Source organism: Macrotis lagotis, chromosome X, assembly GCF_037893015.1.
Source record: "Macrotis lagotis isolate mMagLag1 chromosome X, bilby.v1.9.chrom.fasta, whole genome shotgun sequence".
Classification (NCBI taxonomy): domain Eukaryota; kingdom Metazoa; phylum Chordata; class Mammalia; order Peramelemorphia; family Peramelidae; genus Macrotis; species Macrotis lagotis.
In genome coordinates, this window is record NC_133666.1 from 145,443,185 (window position 1) to 145,468,218 (window position 25,034).

The following is a 25,034-nucleotide window of genomic DNA, read 5'->3' on the forward strand; positions in this document are numbered from 1 at the left end:
TGTCAACTCTTTCAGTGTTCACAAGATTTTAGTGCCTTTTTTCATTAATCAAGCTACGAGGGATTCGTTTTATTAGTTTACGTCTGGATAGGCTCTTTTCAGCCTAAAGACATACAATTCCATTTGATTTAAAATTCTCTAAAAATGAAAACTATAACCAGTTTCTTAAATCATTGCTGAAAGGATAGAGGCCACATGCAAATATACAACATTAATAATGTTTGCATCTCATTTACTCTTTCCTTTGTCTTCTCCTCTCTCAATACAGTCTACATTTACACTTGAGAGTCACAATGTAGTAAAAGGAAATAATTTCTGTGCAGATAAACTAGAAATATTTGTTTAAATGACTGTGCATTAGCTGAATTATAATATTAGAATCTATTAGCTGTGAAGATTTGGGAATGTCTTATTTTGGGAATAGAGAAAGAGAACAACTATATACGACAGTGTCTTAGGATGAAACACTGGATTAGGGCTGGTATTCATTAAATGTCAGAGTTGGTACTTTAGAGATCAGTAAGGCCAGGGTATATATTTTACAGGTGAGAGATCTGAGCCTAGAAAAATCAAATAACTTGTGGAAGGTTAAATAGAGAGTTAGTGACAGTGGAAGTATTTGAACTGATGCCGCATGACTCCTGATCCAGTGATCTCTGTGACTCTATTTTGAGAGTCTTTAATTCATGAGACCTTCTCTTCCCCACTATGGAGCTAGGGCAGACTCCATACACTTCAAGATCTTTATAGGAGAATACAGAGCTTCCTTCACTGATACCATGGCAATGTATTACTTTCTCAGGTCACCCAAACTCCTTGAAAACATCTTTGACAACTGGGAAGTTTTAAACTGGTATCTAATACCAATTAATTGACAAATTTTTATTAAACACTACTATGTTCCCGGCACTATGTTAGTACCTGGGAATTAAAGATAAACATGGAACAGTTACTGCCCTCAAATAGTTTATATTCTTTAAGCATATACAAGATAAATACAAAATGAATAGCATAAGGTTTCAAGAGGAAGAACATAAACACTTGGGAGGAGAAATCAACAAAGGCTTCAAGTAGAAGGTGGAGTTTGAACTGTGTCTTGGAGGAAATAAGGGATTATTTGAGGGAGACTGGGGAAGGGAATGCATTCCATCATGGGGGGTAGCCTGTGCAAAGTTATGGAAATGGAAGATAGATTATTATGTATAAGGAGCATTATTTAATTGGACTATAGAGTGCATGAAAAGGTAGAGTAGAAGAACAGGTTGAGACCAGGATGTAAAGGGTTTTAAAAATGGAGCAGAAATTCATATTTTATTCTAGGGGCAATAGGAAGTCAAAGGAGTTTATTGAGTTGGCAAATGACATGGTCAAGCCTACGCTTGGGAAAATCACTTTGGTAGTTGTATAGAGAATGGATTGGAGTAAAGAGAGACTTGAGGCAGGCAGGTCAATTAGGAAGCTATATCTGGACAACACTTTCAGCTTTGCCAAGCATTTGACATAAATGAACTTATCTGAATTCCTAGTTGAGTGTAAGCTTCTTCAGGGTAGGGACTGTCAGTTTTCCATTAGTATTTCCAATGCCTAGCATAGTATTTGGAATACAATAAATATGTAATTCCTGTTGATTGATTGAGCTATATAGCATCCCTTTGAGGTAGTCACTAAAGGTATTGTTATCTCTAGTTTAGAGAGATGAAGAACTGAGGTTCACAGAAATTAAGTGATTTGCCTACTGTTACACAGTATCAGAGATGAGATTTGAATGCAGGTCTTTCTGGTAAACCTTAGAGCACTTTAGAAATATGAGTTATTATTATTATATTTTTATTCAATGGAAGTTCATATAATCTTTGGGTTATTGTTGTTCACTTTTTAGTCATGTTTGACTCTTCACGACCCCACTTGGGATTTTCTTGACTTAGATACAGGAGTGGTTTGCTATTTCTTTCTCTTGCTCTTTTTACAAATGAGGAACTGAGCCAAACTGGGTTAAGTGATTTGATCAGTCATAAAGCATAGTTTCAGACCTTAACTGGGTAGAAATCCCAAATCCTTTCAAATTTCAGTATTTTTAAATCAGTGGTGGAGAAATTTTCTCTCTTAGGGGTTGATGAGTCATTGGGGAAAAAAAAAATCCAGTGGTGTACCAGCCCTAAGGAAAAGGCTACCTAAATAGATTTGCTTTTGGAGAATTGAAGATATCCAATTCACTGCTTTTAACAATTAATAACAAAATTAAGTTAACTGGCTGAACCAAGATAGTAGAACGAAGGCATGAAATCACAGAAGCTCTCCCCAGACCACTCCAAATGCCTTTAAATCATTACTTTAAACAAATTCTAGGTTGGTGGAACTCATAGAAAGACTAAGTGAAACAATTTTCTGACCCAAGACAACTTAGAAGAGCTGGGAACAGTCTGTTCCACTGGAGTTGGAAAGGGTAGCACATCCTATCACAAGGGATAGCCCTTGGGGCACCTGGGTCCCTGGAGATGCTTGGGTTCATGGCAACAGGGTGGTTTCCAGACCTCTCAGCCCAGGGATTGCCAAGGACAACTTGGAAGGTCAGTGGGAAATCTCTTCCACATCAGAGTTTGTGTGGAGCCCAGGCCAGTGTAGACCTCAGCACAGACCTGTCTGAGGAACCTGTGGAGCCACCCAGCAGTGGCTTCCAAAGCTCTTAGCCTACAGATGGTGAGGGATCCAGAGGAGACTGCAGAGGTCTCTACACTATTCCTGGGACAAAACTTTGTTGCTTTGCCCATACTCAGATCCAACAGTCTGGTACCCCATATTGCCATAGTGGAGCAGGAACCCTCCTTGCAGTTCCAGGACAGAGGGTAGTGCTTGTGGTCATCCACAGACCAGAATGCAGGCCAGGAGAGCAGTCAGAGACTCTCACAAGACCTTAAAGGAATTGAGGTCCCTGGAGGGGGTTGTCCCCAAAACCCTCAAATGCTTGGAAAAGTGCATCCTCTACCTGGAAGCAGAACCCACCTTAACAAAGAGTTAAATTAAAGTAACAGGCTAGGGAAATTAGCAAACAACAGAAGAAAAAGAAGCTGACCATAGACAATTACTTTGGTCCCACAAAGGATCAAAATACGCACTCAGAAAATGACAGAGTGTAAGTTTTTATATCCAAGGACTCCAAGAAAAATATGAATTGGTCTCAGGCTTTGTAAGAGCTCAAAAAAGATTTTGAAAATCAAGTACAGGAGGTAGAGGAAAAATCTGGAAGAGAAATGACAATGATGCAGGAAAATCATGAGAACCAACTCAACACCTGATGAAGGAAAAAATTAAAGAAAATAACATTTTAAAAACCAGTTTAGGTCAAATGGAAAAATCAGTTCAAAAGGTTATTGAGGAGAAGAATGCCTTAAAAAAGCAGAAATGTGGGCGGCTAGGTGGTGTAGTGGATAAAGCACCAGCCCTGGAGTCAGGAGTACCTGGGTTCAAATCTGGTCTCAGACATTTAATAATTACCTAGCCATGTGGCCTTGGGCAAGCCACTTAACATTTGTCTTGCAAAAACCTAAAAAAAAAGGCAGAAATGGCCAGTTGGAAAAGGAGATATAAAAGCTTTCTGAAGAAAATAATTCTTTCAAAAGTAGAATGGAGCTAAGGGAGGCTGATGACTTTGTGAGAAATAAAAAGAAATAATAAAACAAAGCCAAAAGATAAAAAACTAGAAGAAAATGTTAAATATCTCATTGGAAAAACAACTGACTAGGAAAAGAGATCCAGAAGGAATAATTTAAAAATTATTGGACCACATGAAAACCATGACCAGGAAAAGAACCTAGACTTCATGCTTAAAGAATTTCTACAGAAAAATTGCCCTGATATACTAGAAGCAATGGGTAAAATAGAAATTGTGGGAATCCACTGATCACCTCTGGTAAGAGATCCTAAAATAAAAATTCTCAGGAATAATACAACCAAATTCCAGAACTCTGGAGTCAAGGAGAAAATATCACAAGCAGCCAGAAAGAAACAATTCAAATATCATGGAGCTACAGTCAGGATAGCAAAGGATTTAGAAACATCCACATTTAGGGGTTTATAGGGCTTGAAATGTGATATTCTGAAAGGCAAAGGAGCTTGGATTACAACTGAGAATCAACTACCCAGCAAAACTGACCATACTCTTTCAGGGGAAAAGATGGATATTCAATAAAATAGGAGACTTTCAAACTTTCCTGTTGAAATAATTAGCTGAACAGAAAGCTTGTTCTTCAAGTATAGGACTCAGGTGAAGCATAGAGAGGGTAGATGGGAAGGTCAAATCATGAAAGACTTAATGACATTGAACTGCTTGTATTCCTGTGTGGGAAGATGATAGTGGTAACTCATATGAACTTTCTCATTTAGGACAGTTAGAAAGAGCATATATAGATAAGGCAGAGGAGGGAGCTGAAGATGAAGGTATACTATATTATAAAGATGGAGTTAATGGGTGAGAAAGGAATGTAATGGGAGAAAGGAAAAGGAGAGATAGAATGGGCTAAGATATTTCTTGTAAAAGAGGAAAGAAAAAACTTTTGCAATGGAGTGGGAAGGGGGAAGGTGAGGGGGAATGAGTGAGCCTTCATTCTCATCAGAAGTGACTCAGAGAGGAAATAACATACACACTCAATAGGGTATAGAAATCTATCTTACCCTAGAGAAAAAAGAAAACAAAAGGGAACAGAGGGAGGGGAAGGGGGGGGGTAGGCGATAGAAGAGAGGGAATATTGTGGGAAAGGAAAGTCAGAGAAAGCACACTTTTGAGGAGGGACAGGGTGAAAAGAGAGAGGGAACAGATAAATGGGGGTGGGGAGGAACAGGATGGAGGGAGATACAGCTGGCAATAACAACTGGGGAAAACATGGAAGCAATTTCTCTGATGGACTTATGACAAAGAATGCAATGGTATCTGAATACATACTGAAGTATACTTTTTTTCCTTTCACTTCATTTTTCTTGAGGTTTTTCCTGTCTTTGTGGGGTAGGGATATTATGTTTACTTTTACAACAATGTAATTTGAAAAAAATAAATAAATTGTGAAAAAAATAAAATCAAGTTAACTACTTTTTAATAAAAAATGAATAAGAAGGGATATGATAATTTAACAAATATGAGTAAATTAAAAAGAAGAGAATAAATGTAGAGAGAAAGGGAGGGAGGAAGAGAGAATAGAGAGGAAAAGGAGGAAAGGAGGAAGGAGAGAGGTACAGAAGGATAGAAGCAAGGGTTTGCTTGAGTCTGCCTCAAGAAAGCTAAGTGTTAAATTTTTATTGTGAGTATTTACATCTCAGAAACTAAAAAATACTGCAAATCAAGGCTTGGCTTATTATTTTGATAATTGTCTAAACTTAAGAACATGATGAAGAAAATGTTAATAATTCAGATTAAACTTAAAAATCTGTAGGGCATAAATGACAGCTGGTTGTAAAATATTCACTAGCATTTCTCCTAAGAAAAGATAGTGAAAGGACAGCAAGAATAGGTAGAAGAGAGAGAGTTGGGAAAGATAGAAAAGACTTTAAAAATACTAGTTAAGAATTTATAAGATGTTTATATTATAGTAATTAAAAACCACTGCAACCTGACACTGGGAACATTTACAAAATAGAAATCTGCATGAGAATTATCTGAGGCAGTGTATTCACAAATCTCTATACCTAGGTCAGTTAATATATGGATGCTTCTAGCAAAATGGATTTTAAAAGATCCATTTGTTTTAGTGGAACAAAAAAAATTTCCTTATTCACTAATGTGGAAAGATATATTAGTTTAGATCTATTTACAAATATAGAGTTTCAGCTAAAGTAGTGTGTAGGAAGGAGACTCTAGACTCTTAAATATGATAAAGGAGATACTTTTGTATTTCTAGCTGTTTGAATACAAACTAGCTATTATGAGGTATGATATTGTCTTCATTTGTCTTTTTTTGATGGCCAAAAAACACAAGGTTTTTTCACATTGTGGAGCACTGGATCTGTAATCAGAGGAACTTGAGTCCAAGTCTTAACTCTACAATAATGGGAAAGTCAGCAAAGGCTTCAGGTAAAAAAGGTAGGGTTTGAATTCTGCCTTAAATCCTTACTAGTTTCATGACTTTGGGCAAGTGACAACCTATCTTGGCCTCAATTTCCATAGCTGAAAAAGGAGGATAATAATAGCTTTTCATAGGGTGGTTGTGAGGATCAAATATGGTAAAATAAGTAAAAATATATTGTAAACCTTAAAGAATTATCTAAATGCTATAGCAGGCACTTAATAAATGGTGCTTAATTGAGTAATGTGATCAAAGTCAGAAATTGCTATGAATAACCTTCCTTCCATTTTTGGATCACAAGGGTGTTTGAAGATGCATTTTTTAAATGTGTATCTTTTTTATTTTTTATTTGTGATTTATTTATTTATTATTTTTAAATAGCAAAAATACATTTTTAATTGATGGAGAAGAAATAGTGTTCAATGGATAGAAGTAGAACTTTGAGACAAAAGAAGAGTTGGATTCAGTCTTATTTCTAACACATATTGCTTTGTGTGACTCTGAACAGGTTTACTTGACCTCCTCATGCTCTAAGCAGCTCTCTAAGATTCTCTCTTAGAGTTGCTGACTTGCACTGGTTGATGTAGTTTCCTACACCAATGAAATCCCAAGTTTAGACCCTCTTCCCTTTCCAAATGCTTTCTTAAGAACACAGTCATTCACATCAAGGTATACCCAGGCTGATCAGGTGAGACACAGCAATCATCATCTGGCTCTTTGGTATATTTAGGCCAAAGACCTCAGGCAGTTTACAGCACAGCCCAATGCCCAAGACTCTCCCATACACTCAACACAGGGAAGACAAACACAGACATACAGGGAAAGCTTTGTAGGTAACCAGGCTGTACTGCTCCACCATGCCATAATGAGTCTTATTTCATTATTCCATTCTCTCTCTCCTTCTAACAACATTTTGTTCATATATGGGCTAAGAACACTGACCCAGAGTGCTAGGCTTTTTTTGCTCCTATTTTCTGCCTATAGATATAACCTCACAGTGGAAGGATAGGCTAATGCCCTCATTAGGACAATTGGCAGCAGCTGCTGTCTCCCTGCTCCTAATAGACTGCCTTGCCTCAATGATTTTGATAATAATGCTGTATTGAGGTATTATGGTCTTCGTATTGACACAATTAGATTTTGTAAGGGAAAAATATGACAGACAAAGGAGTGAATAGCAGTAATCATAATTATGTTACAAGCATACTTTAAAATGTACCTTGACAAATCCAGAATGTTTCAGAAAAGTGGTAAAATTTGCTCAGTTGACCATCTAGGTTTGGGCAAAATCTCAAAATCAAAAAGCATTCAAATTGGTGTAAAATCTAGATGTGATGGAGAAGTGATTTTTCAAAAATGTATGAAACATTCTCCAAGAATTTCTCTATTTTGAGAACTGGTAATGTGCCAAATTATTTCAGTGGCAATCAGTTTTTAAAAAGTTTAAATCTTTGCCAATCCTCTTACTCTTTTCAATGAATAAAAAAAAAAGCAAAAATCAGCAACTGTGGAAATAAGTGGTGGTTTGCCTAAAATGACATCTCTGTAAAAGCATTAGAATTGACAACAATTACCTGTCATAGAAGGAGGCACAAACAAACTTCTATTAGACTAAGAAGATTTGGGAAAGGGAACAACTCCAGATTTACCACACAGTCCAGTTCAAAAGTCACTCTGTCAACTTAATGTAATTTTACTTTAACTTTGTGGTTTTCTTATAACAGCACTGAGATCTAACACAGAGAATGCCTAGAAGTGACCAAATATATCTAGATTTTCCATGATATCTATATGTTTAAAAGCATCATATCATATGGTTTTGTTTGTGTTAACTGGAGAAGGGAGGAGAGTCCAGATCTATGTTCATGGATGTGGGGAATTACCAGTATGGACCACTCTCTCCACTAATGCAAATCAACAACTCTTCCAAATCTTGTAATCTTAGGGTTTTGCCTGGAATACTGAGAATACAGTGTATTTGAAAGGCAAAACTTGAACCCAGGTCTTCCTGATTCCAAGGCTGGCTTTCTATCTACTTTATGCCTCTGTTTCATGTTAATGAATGATCAGTCCTTCAAAGAAATACAGTGATTGCAGGGAATCATGATTTTGCTAGAAGGAGAGAGAATGGGATAATGAAGTAAAATCTCATTATAGCATGTTGGAGCAGTACAGCCTGGTTACCTACATAGCTTTCCCTGTGTATCTGTGTTTGTCTTCCCTGTGTTGGATGTATCCCTGGGAGAGTCTTTTGCATTGGGCTGTACTATAAGCTGCCTGAGGTCTTTGACATAAATATACCAAAGAGCCAGATGATGATGGTTGTGTCTCACCTGATCAACCTTGACATGTATGACTATGTTTTGGATAGGGAGGAGGGTCTAAACTTGGGATTTCATTGGTGCAGGAAAATGCATCTGAATGATTTAGATTTAAATCACTAATGTGATATAGAGCACTGGATTGAGTAAATAGAGCCAGGTCAAGTTCTATCTCTGTCATTATCTAGCTGTGGGACATTGTATTGTTTAATAGCATCATAGAATTTGAGATTTGGAAAGGATTTTGACAACCACTAAGTCCAACCCATTCATTAAAGGAATCCCTACCAATTAGTGGTTGCCTCAATTTCTTTATCCATAAAATGATGGATCATAGACCATATATATAGGATACTAGGTGGTGCAGGACCTAGAGTCAGGAAGATCCATAAACCTGAGTTTAAATCTGGCTTCAGACCCTGGGTAAGTCATTTAACACTATTTACCTCAGTTTCTTCTTCTGTAAAATGAACTGGAGAAGGAAATAGCAAACCATTCTATCACCTTTGCCAAGAAAACTCTAAATGGGTTCATAAAGAGTCAGACATGACTGAAAAATGACAACAACAACAAAAGACCATACATCTAGAATTAGAAGGGTCCTCAGTGGCCATCTAATCTTACATCTTTGTTTTACAATTGGGTAAACTGAGACCTTGAAAGTAGGGGATTGAACAAGATGAACACCAAGGTCTTTTCCAAACAAAACTGACTGATTAATGACTTTGTATAAGATTTTGGCTGATTTAATTTCCTTTTCTGTGATAATGATTGAGTGCTGCTGGTCAAGGGACTGAATTATCAAGCAGATGATGCAATCTTGTACTTAATGCAGTGGGAAGGAGTAGATCTGATTGATATGTCACTGTTTGACTCCTTTGGTGGATTTAACAAAAGAATTAAATTGATCACCTGGCAAAGCAGTTGATCACTCAGCTTTAAGCCTCCACAGTTTGCTGGCTGTGTTTCTCTTTCCCCCTTTTCTCAACCCACTCATCCTCAGCAGAGCATGTTTTTCAAGTGTCTTTAGGAGAGCTTTTCTAGTCCAGATGCCCTTCAGTCAGATTTCCACATGATCTTTATCTTTAGCTCCTTTTCTGACTCTGGTAGGTAATACCAAAGAGGGGTAAAATGTTTAGGTTTAATAGAAGGAAATGATTGATTTTTGAAGACCTGACTGAAAGTTTTATTAATTTAATTCATTTACACAGAGTTCAGTCAGGAGACTTGATTGAAACCCAATTTTCAATATTTAATATCCATATGACCTTGTGTAACTCCCTTCTCTCCTCTGAGCCTCAGCTTTCTTATAGTAAAATGAGCTCAATATTATTGAGCATTATTATCTACTTATGGCTTGCCATAAAAGGGCTTACAAAGTACCATATAAATAAGAATTTTTCTAATAATGTGTATATACTATGTACAATATTCTATTACATTGTGATTTCCTTTGTATCATGAGTGCCTGGTTCATAGGTTTGTTGAATCAAATTTCTAAATTGCAAGATATTATGCAAAGCATAATCCACCCTGATTTCAAAGTGTTTATAATCTACCATTAGGATTGCTAAAGTATATTTTTCTCTTCTTTTCCTTATATTTTCTAAAGTCCCAGGGGAATGGGAGAGGAGAAGAGTTGAATCCTGATTTCCTACTACTGAACTTGCAAAACTGAATAGGAAACTGTTTAGGATATGGGAGGAGGGGGAGAAAGTACAAACAAATTTATAATTGGTTGAAGAATTATATTTATACATATTTCCTTTCCTTTAAAGTTTCAGATTAAGGAAATAAATAGTTTTTGGTACAAGGAAAGAAGAGTTAGAACTGAAGACATTATTTATTAAGTTTATATTTATGCTATATGAGCTTTCATATGTACTTGTTATTTCCCCTATTGGGATTGAAAACTTTATATTTTATCCCCAGTTCAGTTCTAGTACAATGTCTGCCTGATACATAGTAGGTACTAATAAATGCTTGTCAATTGGTTGATTGATCCTCCCACAGAAAGGTCTGAGGTTTACTCAGTTCTTCATCCAAGTTTATTCAGTAGTACTTGCCACAATTTATAACCTCTAAGTGCTGAAGTGACAGCTCTGGGAGGTGGGAGACAGAAGTAGGAAGGAAGGAGGCAGGAATATGGTCTCACACTTTCATTTATTCTTTACTTTAGCCAGTATCTAACACTCAAGGGTTGTTTACTACTTCTTAACCCATGGTCATCATTCTCAAAGACAAGTTTCATTCTACTTTGTGCCAAACATTGTCTCTTAGGAAAATGTTCTGTTTTCCAACTGTGAGACTGATTGATATTTTAAAGTCTCTGTGGAGGCTGTATTGGCAGCTTTGGTTGCCTTTTCCAAACTTAAATGAAAAAAAAATGGGAGCAGTTATCCTAGGAAAACAGTTCCTCTAAAATCCCCCCCCCCCCATCATGGTGTTAAGTGTGAGGGATAAAGAAAGAAGGTGGGTGAGAAGGTGAGTAAAAACAGTATCATAATAACTTTTACTCATCCTTTCTTCAGGAGTACATAGTGTGGTACAAACATTATTATCTTTGCTATAGAAGAGGAAGAGGGACAATATAGTGTAGTGAACAGAAAGTTAGCCTTGATGCCTGAGTTCAAGTATACTTTTGACACAAGCTAGCTGTGTGACCCTGGGCAAATCATTTAACTCTTAGTAAGCCAGGCACCTAAGACAATACAGTTGCTCATCTAAATTGGGAGAGGGCTATGTTTCCTCACTAGAAGTTCCCCATACCAATGAAATCATATCTAGTCAAAAATAAGACATATGAGAAACTTGAGCCTTTCCAAAGTGAAATGACTTATCCATTCAACAAGGTAAATAGTATAGCATGGATTCAAATTCAAGTGTTATTATTCTAAGTTCAGTGTTTTAACCCCTTTATCACTTTTTCACCGCCATCTTTGAGCAATTATAACAAAAATTGGGTGTCCCCAAGTCTTGGTATATTTTTTCCTATTATTGAAAACCTGTGCCAAGACTTTTGGGACATAATGTATTTGGCAAAACATAATTGGTTTTAATTATTGACAAAAAGAAGATGTTTAGTTCAAATTTAATGAATATAATATTTCTAGGTAATCAATTTATCAATTGATTTTGGATAGTACTAGAGTTTTACCACAGAGTTATATGGTTGAAATATGGTAGAAAGAAGTCTCTAACCTGATAAACTATTACTCTAGGGAATGGTATTCTGAATAAACCAAATTGCCATTTCAAAGATAAAACTCCACTAAATTATCAATTTTTATCTGTGGTTCATTTCATTTGACATCTTTTAAAATCTGAAATCTAGGCAGAAATATATTTTCTTTCATAAAAAAATGAGCACAAAGATTACAAGTGGAAGAGTAGATACCCAAACTTACCTTGAAACTGGGTAAATTTGATGGTTCCCATTCTCTCCCCATTCCTGAACACAACTTGACCCTAAAAAAAACCCAACAAAAAACCAAATCTTTATTAAAATCAGGTACTACTGAGTTAAGTTCATTAATATTGTTTTATAATCATTAGTTAGGGAAAAGACATTCTTTATGTCATACATTTATTAGTTTAAAAATGAATAAATTAAAACAGTTGTGACTCTTACAGGTAGATTTTGTAGCATACAGTCAATACTCTGACACTTTGATAGCATATTTAAATATATGATCAATAACTATCCAACCTATGCCCCCACTTGAATTTTGTGAACTTGTGGCACTTCACTCAAAACCAGAAAGAATATCTGGTATATCACCAAGGTCATAATAGATAAGAACTTAATTAAGATTTTTGGGATGCCATGTATTTAAGGATACCTACCATTTATCTCTGCTTCCTGACTTTTCTGGCTTCCTTCAAGTCCTAGCTAAGATCTCACCCTCAGGAAGCCTTTATTATCTCCAATTTATCCTGTATATAACTTGTTTGTACTTAGTTGTTTGTGTGTTATCTCTCTTCAATAGACCAAATACTTTCAGAGTAGGGGCTGTCTTTTACTTTTCTTCATCTTCTCTGACACATAGTAGGAGTTTGATAAATATTAATTAACTGACTAATATGCTTTGTGACTATATTTATCTATTCTTTTGGTTCCAAACAGTGATTTCATTAGTATAGAGAACTCCCATTTAGCAAACTCCCTTCACCAATGAAGATCAGGTCACACCATTTTTTGTTAGATAGGAAATTTAAACCAAATCTTGACTCTAAGACTAATCCCTTATCTGTTATACCACTATCTCTCTCTTAAAAACAATCAATTGCACCATTTCATTCTGGAGGGTCCTTTGAAATAGCCCTCCTCTCTAAACCCTAGGTAATACCCAAAACTCAACTTCATGAATTCTCTGGAATACTAGAGGGTGCCTAGCCAGTATTCAGGCAAGATAATAAACAAAACAAAACAATACTCTCTAGAGATACTTTGACATCTTTTTAATACAGAAATGACAGATAAGGATGTTATCAACTTAGAGTACCTCAGTTCCACAGGAAAGCAATGAAATGAAAATACATTACAAAGGTAAACTGAAGTAATATGGAGAGGTAAGGAAACAACTTTTTTTTTATTCCTTGCTCTAAAGTCCTCAAGGTACTGTGAAAACATATAACCTCTTTAAAAGTGCCATTTAATTTTATACAAATGGAATACTTTGAGGGATAAAAATATATATATGGCCCCAGAAAAGAGCAGATAGATTAAAAAAAAACCTTGAGAAGTCGAGAGCTAATTTACTAATATCATTCTTCTTGAAAACATGCCATTCTTCTACATCAGAACATTTGTAGACATTGCCAGTATTTCTATTAAAATGCTTTTAAAAAATATTGAATTTGAAAGAGCTGACGTTTTTAGGACCTTCTCTTTACCTCACTTGTCAAAGGTGAAAAACTCCTTTGTTCTGACTGGAAAATTAAGTGTCATATCTTATTTTAATAAAACAAAAGGGTACTATTTAAGTAATTATATTCCTACTTAAATAATTTTAGGAATCTACCTTTAAAAAGTTGTTGCAGAGGCTATGGTGTTACATTATTTCAATTACTGACACAAATGGCTACCTGTATCAAAGTTGAGTTATTCCAATGGAAATAGGTGTTCAATTTTTACATAATCTGCCTGACAAAGAGTGAAAGTGGTAGGCCTTCATCTTGGGTGGCTTTTTTTCTAGAGACAATCAGTCCCAGATTACTTAAATTCCACCACAAAAAGAGCTGGCAATTAAATTGACTATGCTAGGTGCCTATGAAAAGTAAAAATTTTGCATCTGAGTTAACTGAAAGAGTGAGTTTGGGAATAACAGGTTATATTGAGAGTACAAGGAGCAAAAGCAGGGGCAACCAATCATATCACTAAATTATACTGTTTAAACTGCAGGAAAATGATATTTCTTTTCCCCAAAACAACTGTTCAATTTTTAAGAAAAGAAAATTTTGAGGTATTTTCAGAAATGTCCTTTTCATTATCATTAATTAGGGTGAGGGGTCTCCAACCAGGTGGGGAGAAGTGACCTTTGGTTTCCTAGGACTTCTGAGAGTCCATGAATAAAAAAACTGCTAAAGAGAAAACTCTGCAGAAACACTTTATTTTATATTGGTAAATCATGGTTGATAAATTATGATTTTTATCTTTAACTTCTTAATTTATTGATCCCTCAAATTTTTAGAGTTTTGAAACTAGCTACAATTTAACATGGGTAAATACAATTTCACAGATAACATCAAGATGGCAAAAATGAGTCGCATGATAGGTCTAATAGAAGGGGAGGAAGAATATCACATCTCCATCTGTTAAAAAGGTGTATAGAAAAAAAAGAAAAAAGGTATATAGACCATTCATTAATTTGATTGTGTAAATTCAGAAGAGATGTGAGTGAAAAGGAGAGAGTCAGAAGAAATACTGTTTTTTAAATAAACAAACCCAAGAATTTAATATGCATCTACTATATTCTGGCCATTGTGTTAAGTGCTTTATAAACATTTCCTTATTTTTTCTTCACAACAACCCTACTTTCAGCCTGGCCAGTCAGAGGATTTGGATGATACTTTCTGTAGATAGATTACAAAATGGAACAAAATCAATATATAGTAGCTGTGATCTTGTTAATATCTGTTAGAATAATACAAATTCTTGACTTGCTGCCCTTTACCTTTTTCAAAAGCTTGAGGAGTTAGTGAGGAGAATTATTCCTTTGGACCAATTCTAATCAACAAATAACTGTTTTAAGATATAGAAGTGACTGGAATCTTACAAGAAGATGATCATATCATCTTGGAACTAGAAATGGAGAAAGCAAGAAAATCCCAGGCATAGGTAGGACATGTCTAATCTTCCTAGTCTTTAGGAAGTAATTCTTTCCAAAAGTTCAGAGAGAAGATAAGCGTCATTCCATGATGATATATTCTAAAAGAGAACACAGCTCAAAAGGGATAGAGGGTCTAAAACTGAAATTCTAACAATACAATCATAAATGATCCCAATTATAAATAAAAAGGAGGAGACCTTGAAAGAAACCACAGGAAGTGCTCTACAAAGGAACAACTACAAAAAGATAGAAGCAGAGACACTGAACCAAGGAGAGACACAAAAGCATGGCACAGTTCTTTAAAAGCAGTCTCTAAAACCTAGAATGAACAGAGGTTTGGAAAAATATTAGACAACACAAAGATGCTATAATGTGTTATCACCCAGCATCACCTTTCAGCTTCTTTTAGGCCATTAATGGCATTTTGTTTGCTTCAAAGTCAAAGCAACACTCCCTCCTTTCTCAACAAATAGGGTAACAGGTATAAACAATATCAGGGATTCACTAATCAAAGAATCAAAGTAAGCACTTATTATGTGCCAAAGCAAAAACAATCCCTGCCCTCAAGGAGCCTATCTTCTAAGAAGGAGACAAAAGAACGGATCCAGCAGATAATGTAGATGGCTAGGGTTCTCAGTATGGTAAGGACATCCTTGAAAGTGACTGACCAAAGATTCCAAGTTATAAAGGAATTAAGAAGAGTCAGAGCAGGGATGATTAAACTAGGAGAATAAGAAAGAGAATGGGGGACCAGGGTATGATGAAGACAAAGAAAAATTTCAGGAGTGGTTTGAAGAGAGTTTCAGAGTTTGATAGGCATCGTGAGCCATTTTGAGAGGCACAATGATGAATAACAATAGCAACAACCAACACTAGACTTTAGGATTCCTGAATTTTAGTTTTCTCCTCTGTAAAATGAAGGTAGTTGGATTAGATGTTATTTTGCCATAATAGAAAAAATGCTGGTTTTGGAATCGAAAGACCTGGTTTCAGATTCTGACTTTGCTGCTTATTAGTGTTTATCACATGGACTTCCAACTCTTTTAGGTACATGCATGAGGTATGCCTATAATATAATGAGATTTCTTTTTTAATGAAAATTTAACAAATAGCATAATAATATAATAATAAATACATAATAAATAAAAGTGTCTGACTTGGAGAAAATATGGTCATGATAAATTACTGACAAATGGATGAAGCTATATCCCCATCACAATAAGAATAATTATAGTCCTCAAAATCAACCTTGGGGAATCATAGCATCCCAGATTTAGAACTGGAAGGGAACTTAGAGGTCATTGAGTTTACTGCCTTCATTTTAGAGATGAGGAAACTCAGACTGAGGAAAGGTTAATTGACTTGCCTGTCATCACATGGTTAGTAAGAGTCTGAGGCAGGATCTTAAATTTATTTTAAAAAATAATTTCTGTGGTTCTGCATGGTGCTAAAAGCTTTTAAAAATATTATCTCATGGGATCCTCACAACAATCCTGGGAAGTGCTACTTTATCCTTATTTCAGAAGTAAGAAAACTGAGATAAACAGAGATTAAGTGACTGGCCCAGGGTCACAGAGTAAGTATCTGAGATTGGTTTTGAACTCAGCTCTTTCTGACTAAGCTCAAGGGTCTTGCTTGTATAAGGACTGAGCCAAAACTTTCATTTGGTCCACAATTCCAAAGAACTATAGGATTTTCTAGTTTCAAAGGATGTTAGAGGTAGTTCAGAGAATTTCTTGACCTTTAGTAGCAGAGTCATTATTATTATCTGAGTCTCTTAATTTTCATTCTAGCAGTTTAATATAGGGAAAAGAACTTCAATGGAAAGATCTTTACAGCAATGAAGCTCTTTCCCTCAGAAGAAGAGATGAGCTGTCATTTATATGACATTTTACTTTATTTCCATTTTACTGGTTGAGAGACTAACTGGGCAAGTGTTCTGGGTTACCTGTAGTCTGAAACAGATTCTGAACTTAATTATTCCTAACTCTAAATTCAACATGATACATTGAACCATTTAGCTGCCTCAAACCACCTCATTGCTTATCCTATAAAAACCTCCTGAGTTCAGTTTATCACAAGCTTAGTCCTGAGTCATATCTATCATGGGAAAGTCCCTGGTGTCAAGCAGTACTCCACAAGGCCAAGGGTCAGACAGGAACAGCTATGGCAGTTTATAACAGAAGTACATGGTAGTAGGAGATATATTTGTATATATACTCTCTGATCAAGGAGATCCAGGACACTATTTTAAAATCTCAATCTCCTATGTAGAGGGAGAAGATATTTGAGATTTCCTGGACATTTCTGGATATCCTTATGTTTGGTGGGTAAGGATCAATTCCAATGATTCTGGAATTTCTTCTTTAAGTAGAGAAAGGATATTTCCTGTGCAGTACCATCTTTGAGAGGGCAAACTCCAGATCCATTGAATTATGGAAATCTGGGCTTATGTTAAGTTTTAGAAAGGCTATATAGGACTGAATGGGAAAGAGGAACTCACAGTGATGATAATGGTTGTACTGATAACAACCTCAAGTTCAGTTTCCTTCTTGGAGGAGGGAGGTTAATGGGATATTTTAATATCTTGGGATTCTTTATGATCTGAATGCTTTATTGTTCATGGGATTCTGTGAATTCTCTTCATCTCATGAATTTTCTGTGGAATAAAATAAAGTTCATTCCATACTCAATAACTCAATGATCTTTCCCATCCTTATTCAGCATGACTAAAAGCTAAGGAACTCATCTACTTTGCCCACAGAAAACAATTAAATGGACAGAATATGTTAAAGACTTGGTGCAACTGGTTTCTGTGTCTTTTTAGGATCCCACAGTTTAAGCTCTGGTTGTCAGGTTCAAGCTGTTTGACTCCAGTCTCTTGGATTCCAGAGTCTAGTACAATTTCTGGCACAAGGCAGGCACTTAAATAAATGATTATTGATTGATTGATTGAGTCTTTCCATCAAACTGTTTTTTCCTGTATTGATTCAGTTTCATTCCTATCTCACTTATCTACTCATTTTTACACTTTCAGTTATATTTTATCTTCCTTTTTCTTGTCCATTGCTGCCCATCCTCCCTCCTTCCCCCCTGCCCCTGCCCCTGTTCTACCTGATGGGGAAAAAATAAATTTTAAGAAAATTACCAGATATTTACATCATGAAACCTTTTGAACAACACAAAATACCTTATTTAGAAAATTATCTCCTAAATGTTTTCTTCCTCAATGGGCACTTAGAATCATATGAGCTTATCTTTATGTAGTGCCTTGTCATTTATAAAGTACTTTTCATAAAAGAATCCTGTGAGATAGGTAGTTTAAATATGATTATCTCCATTGTAAGAATCTCTGGATTTGTCTTCCAGCTTCCATTCTTTCATCTCTCCAATTCATCTTTCACACAACTGCCAAAATTATCTTGGTAAAATATGAAACTGACCATTTTGTCTCAGTCTCCTTTGCTTAATCCTTACCTATATCAAGACCACTAAACATGGGGATAGATATCCCAAGGTTATGTCTTGGGCTCTCTTTTCTTCTTTATTTGTTCACTCTCATTTAGTGATTTCTTCTGTTCTCATAAATTCAATTATAATCCTTAGGTGGATGATTCTCAGATACACACATACATATGTATACAATACACACACACACACACACACACATATATATACATAAATATACACAATGTATATTTTCACCTGTAGTCTCTCTTCTGAGATCCAGCTCATAAAGTACATTTAGAACTGGATATCCCAAAGACATCACAAACTCAATAGAATTTTTCTTTTTCTCCAAATCCTCCCCTATTCTGAAATTACCTATCAATGTGGAGGGCATCCACATTCTTTAACCTCTCAGGTTCAAAATTTTTGTCTGACTTTCACTCATCTCCTGCTTCATTTGATCATTACAGATTTTTACATATTTTTTTGGGTGTTAGTGGAGTACTGGTCTTGGAGTCAGTTCAAATCTGGTCTGGATGACCCTGGACAAATCACTTAATCTTTGTCTGCCTTGGTTCCTTCATCTATCTACCAGAATTGTTATGAGAATAATAATAGTTATCTAAAATAGTTTTCATTTCCAATGTCTCTCAGAGTTGTTATGATAATCGAATGAGTCAATAACTTTATTAATATTAAAATGACATATAAATGCTAGCTTTTATTATTTGTATCATTTACATTTCCTTCTCTATCACATCTCTGAGTAAAAAATGAGAAAGAAAAAAGTTTTGCAAATCACATCAAAAAAGTTCATTACTTTGATCCATGCTGATGAACTCTCACTTCTTCAAAAGAATGGGGGGGGAGATATTATCTCATATTTCTCCTTTGGGACTTAGGTTGGTCAGTCTAATTTTGTAACATTTGGTTTTAATTCGTTTGCTATTACTGTTCTTTCTACTTGGATTGCTGCAGTCATTACTTACATATTTTTTTCTGAGTTCTGCTTACTTCATGTTGAGGCAGTTCACGTACCTTCTCATGTGTCTCTGTATTTATTAGGGTCATCTTTTTTTCTTTTATCTAAGAAGTGTTATTCCATTGTACTCATTTACTACAATTTGTTTAGTTATTCCCAATTGATTGGCATCTATTGTTTCCAGTTCTTTGCTACCACAAAAGTATCACTATAAATATCTTAGTGTATATGAAGCCTTTATTGTGACTAATCTCCTTGGAGTATTTGTTTAGCAGCAGAAACACAGACATTTTAGTCAATTTTTTTTTTTTTGCAATGGAGTACTAAATGGTCTTCCTGATTCAATTATTGCACCCCTCCAATTCATCCTCCACACAACTGCCAAAGAAATTATGGTACTCTTTACTTCCCCCAACTCAATAAACTTCAACAGTGTCCTACTACCTTTAGAATAAAATCCCAACTCTCCAAATATTAGAAGATACAATCTGCCTCCTACATACCTTTTATATTCTTCTTTCACAGTACTCCCTTATATTTATGATTTAGTCATGTTTTCTGTTCTTCACACCCATGCTCTATTTTTTAAAATCTATACTCTTTTTGCATTGGTTTTTCTCCATGAGCACCTTCTTCATCTTCATCTTTCATCTCTCCAATTTATCTTTCACACAACTGCCAAAATTATCTTGGTAAACTATGAGCCTGACCATTTTGTCTCAGTCCCCTTTGCTTAATCCTTACCTAGATCAAGACCACTAACCATGGGGATATATATATCCCAAGGTCTGTCTTGAGCTCTCTTTTCTTCATATCCTACTTTGTGTGCTATTAAACATTTAGCAACCACCTCTTTAAATAAAATTGATGTATGGCAAAATGCTTTGTTAGCATTTTATCCATCTCCTTTTTGAGTCTAGAAATCATCAATACTAGAGATCAAGCACTGATTTATAGTTTATTAGTTTATGATGTGTATATGCTCACACTGAAAATCCACACAATCAGTTTTCACAAACTGGTTTGAGATAGTTCTGGCAAACCCCTCCATATGTATGTATATCCATACTAATACCCCCATTAGAATAAAAACTCCCTGAGGAAAGGGATTGTTTTTACTTTTAAAAAGATTTCCAATGCCTCACACAGTACTTTGTATATAAAAAGTGTTTATGAATATTTGTTAATTGAGTGGTTGATATCTTTCCATTTTTATTTCATAGCACTTCATTTCACTTATTTTCTATTCCAGTTGAACTAATCTACTTTTTATTCTCTGAACCTAGGATTCCATCTCTTGATATGTTTAGGATGTCCCTCCTTCCTGCTTCTCCCTTTCAGAATTCTTAACTTCCTTCATTGCCCAACTTAGGTACCACCTCTAATGGGAAAGCTTTCTTGGTCCCTCTTGATACTCTCTCCTATTTAAATCATATTATAATTTGTCTATTTAAATGTTATTTCCTCACAATGGAATCTAAATTATCTGAGGGAAGGAATGAGAAAAAGTCTTTGTATTATTAATATCTAGGACAGTACCTTAGAGATTATAGGCATTTAAGGAATGCTTTTTGAAACAATCAATAAACATTTATTTAACACCTAGTATGTGCCAGATACTGTGCTAAGTGCTGGCTCAAAGTGAATCTTTGAGTTTTGGTAGAGCACAACTGTGATTTTTTATCAATACTGTTGCTGATGAGATTATGTTTTTTTCTTTGTTCTGAAGTTTGAGGATGATGTATCTGTATGATTGATTTTTGATTACCTTTTTGTTGGAGTTTCATGAATTCTTTATTTCTGATATGTGTTGCTTGGCTTTTATGGTTTTCTGAAATGTAATGTCCCGACTCTCTTATTGTTATATTTTCTGGGCTTTCAATAGTTCTGAGACTTTGCCTTCTTGATCAGTTTTCTAAACCCATCACTTTATTCTGCCCTGCTTCCTAATTCTTTTTTTCCAGATGAATTATTTTCTGAGCTTGTTTTTTACATTTTTACTATATTGTCTACTATTCTGTTTTCTACTCGATTAATCCATTTTTTAGTTGACTTTATTGCAGTTTTAAATTCTCTATGTGTTTTCTACTCTGTTGAGTTTTGTTATCAATATGTCTCCACCCAAGATTTTTAAAAAGTGTTGTTGAGTTCTTTTAATTCATTTTAATTTTTTTTTTTTTTGGAGTTGGAGAGGAGCTGATTTTAGTATTTTAATTCTTCTTCTATGTTGTTCTGTTTGCCTCACAATCCATCTAAGTATGTCTTATGAACTTTCTTGCCTCTTTTGTAATCCTTCTAATATTAGTTCAATAGTTTCTTTCTTCTTTCTTCTATTATATATCATTTTATGGGATCTTTTACATTTGCTTGTATTTTCAAACATTTTTAATTTTCTTTTAAGAATTTCTAACAATTTTCTTTCTTTTCCATTAGTATTTTGTGTGTTTGTGTTTGTGTTTGTGTGTGTGTGTGTGTGTGTGTGTGTGTGTGTGTGTGAGAGAGAGAGAGAGAGAGAGAGAGAGAGAGAGAGAGAGAGAGAGAGAATCATGAAAAGATGAAAAAGCCAGGCATCATTGCAACCCTTTTCTAGAAATATGCTTCATGGCTTGCTGTGTGATGTAGTGGGAAGGACACTAAATTTGGAGTCAGAGAACCTGGGTTAGCATGTGTAATGCAGTAAGCAGCCTTCCTAGTCCAACTAAATCTCAAAAATTTCTTCAGGGAAATAGGATCACTTGTCAGAGTAAGACCAGCAATGATGGCCCAAGCCCCAATTTCCACAGTCGGAGAGGATGAATATCAACTAGCCTCTAATTCCCCTTTCCTTCTCTCCATAAGCATGAATCAGCAAGAGTCCCTGCATCGTCCAGGCTTTTCATGCATTTACCCCCAAAGTCTGGTCCTGCTAGACTCAGCTAAAAATTCATTAGACTTTACTGTTTTGGGGAAACCATAACCCATCTTGGGCTCCACTGGGGAATCCAATTCTACTCAAGCCCTAGCCAGCAGACCTGACATTCTCCCTCATTCTCCCTGATTGCTTTTTGATTTGTAACTCTCTCGATAAAAGTGGCTTGGTTTTCTATCTTTTTGTGAGCTTCACATTCCCTTGTACTGGGCTCTGGATATTCCAAACCATCCCAAGTCTATGTTAAGACAGAATTCTGCTTTGCAATTTGCTACATACATGAGCCTGGGAAGGTCACTTAACAGCTCTGGGCCTTTGTTTTCTCAGCTATAAAAGGAAATGTTTAGACTTGTTGGCTTTTGAGGTCTACTCTAGCTCTAAATTGATGGTCTATGATCCTAAGGAATTTCTCAGGCCTATTTGCTCGGCCCCATGCTCCCTGGTCAGTTCCTCTGAACTTAAAGGCCTTCACAGATATTTGGTTGACTGACCTCTTCTTCACTGTTATCCTGTATCACTGTCATCCTTGGAGTACTGGGGAGGGTCCTTGACAATTAATGACCACAACTAACAATAGTGTTGTAAATAAAAAATGAAGATGGGAAAGAGAGAAAAAGATAAAACTGTGAAAAACAGCAGTCTCTATTTCACTAGCATTTAGTTATATTTCCAGTTTTTTAAAGAGTTTAAGAGAAAGTCTTCTGACATCCTCCATCATGAGGTATGGCATCAACTATAGGTTTTCATTGGCATGGTACAAAAGATGTTAGCAACACACTGAAAAAAGTGGGACCAGATTAACTAAATTGGGGTAAGGTGATCAAGGATGGTTGGCCACTGGGTGATGAATGGTTTTGTTCACAGCAAAACATTAAACCATTTACTTAGATGTAGTGGGTAGTTAAGTAGCACTTTGGGCAGTTAGGTAGAATACAGTGCTGGGTCTGTAGTCAGGAAGACCTGAGTTCAACTGTGACCTCAGATACTTACTAGTTGTGTGACTTTTGGGCAAGTCATTTACCTCTGTTTACTTTTCTGTAAAATGACCTGGAGAAAGAAATGGCAAACCACTCCAGTATCTTTGACAAGAAATCCTCAAATTCATCTCCAAATGGGGTCATGAAGAGTCAGACATGACTGAAAATGACTAACCAACAGCAACAACCCCGAGATATAGAAGGTGTCATAGCCAGGAAGTATTTATCTTGATAAAGTCAGGGGTACTTGAATACCCAAGAGAGCTTAAAGAGAGCACAGAAAAGAATTTTAGTTGTAACAAAAGATTCACGTGATGAGGGTCTATTAGTTTTTAATAGAAACAAGAAACAAGAGTGGGCAGCTTCAGACACTTGACACTAGTTTTGTGTCACTAGGCAAGTCATTCAAATAGGTACAAGCAAGTTTCCCCTATTCTTTCAAAAGGTACAAACATTTGTCAAATGCTTTATATGTGTAAATCATTGTTCAGCATTAGAGGATTAGGAATGCTCCTAGAAGTTCTCAAGAATACCCAAGCCAGAGATGTCTATGCTTTCATTCTAAATGTTTGCATGGAAAATAGCAAAGAACAGACATTTTATTTATACAATGAAAAGAAAATCTTCACAGTGATATTATCTCTGTAGTTACTGCACAGTGTGGATTAGGAAAAAGCTCCACATTTTGGCATCTAAGCTCTCTCCCTAATTAATTGTGATTCTGGGTTTCAGTTTCCTAAATCTGTAAAATTAGGAGGTTGCCCTGAGGTCTTATAGCTTTTCTGTCATTCTTTATTAATAATATACCTGTGGAAATGGTTACCTGGTATAAAATGTGGATATTCTTGATATTCTGGATTTAGACACAATTGCCTCTTTTATCCAGGCTTGTTATCCAGTTTTCAGAGTGGGGCTTTTGCTTCTCCCAAAATAACTCATATAACTGTAAGTCCTGTTATGTTGATGATGCAAGAGAATAAATCATTACTAACTCCAGATCAATCCTTGATAATCTTAGATGTAAAAAGTATTACATTCACCCTAGTGTCCCAAAGGTTGGGGAGGTTAATCTTCCTCTTATGTTGAGCCAGGGAGTAAGAACAGAAGAAAGACAAGTGATGCTGGTGGAAAATAGGCCAGATACAAAGGGTATTTCAAATGTCAGCAGAACCTTGAGTGCAATGGAGGAAATAAAGAAACCATGGTACATTAGGGCAGATGAAATGAAACCTAAAATGTGTCAGGGGAAAGGTTTGAGCTTTTCCTGTTGAGCTGTCATGGAAGAGTTCAGTCAGGGCCCTAGAACTTGGCTAGGATAAAGAAAAATAGGATCTAAGGGAAAATAGTTGAAGCAAACAGAAAGTGAAGACAGAGACAGGAAGCCAGCCAAAGAACAAGACTTTAGGGGAATGGAGGTGGGTCATTAACTAATCCAATATTGTGAAGACTGAAGATCTGACACAGAATCTTTATTAATTAATTAAGGCAATGGGGTTAAGTGGCTTGCCCAAGATAAGCAATTATTAACTATCTGAGGTAGGATTTGAACTCAGGTTCTCCTGATTCCAGAACTGGTGCTCTATCCACTGCACCACCCAGTTGCCCCAGTCATGGACTCTTAAGGTTAGAAGAAGGGACTACCAAGCTTATCTATGGATCACTCTTTATCTGAAAAAACATCATAAGAGCTGAAAGGGATCTCAATGACTATCAAATCATTTTACAGATAAGGGAGCTGAGACCCAGAGAAGTTAAGTGATTGCCCTTTAACCAGATAGTATTAGAAGCAAATTTGAACCCTTCTGACTTCAAGATATGTACTCTTTTTCATTTTATTTTGCTACCAGTCTTCTAGACAAGTAATTATCTAGTTTCTGCCAGGAATTCTTCCATTTTAGAGAACTTCAGTACTTTTGTAGGCAGTCAGTTCCACTTTTGGTCAGTTGTAATCATTAGGAAATTTTTTGTTTTTCTTTCTTTTCTTAAATCTTTAAACTATTACTTATTTAAAAAT

At 35.7% G+C, this 25,034-nt stretch overlaps 1 protein-coding gene across 1 annotated transcript in view; it reads right to left on the bottom strand.

Moving 5' to 3' along the window:
- Nucleotides 1-25,034, bottom strand: part of GABBR2 (gamma-aminobutyric acid type B receptor subunit 2) — an 879,763-nt gene that overhangs the window by 194,772 nt on the left and 659,957 nt on the right. The window contains exon 8 of the mRNA XM_074207949.1: nt 11,779-11,839. Within this exon, the coding sequence (XP_074064050.1) occupies nt 11,779-11,839 (61 nt within the window). The remainder of the gene's footprint in view (nt 1-11,778; nt 11,840-25,034) is intronic.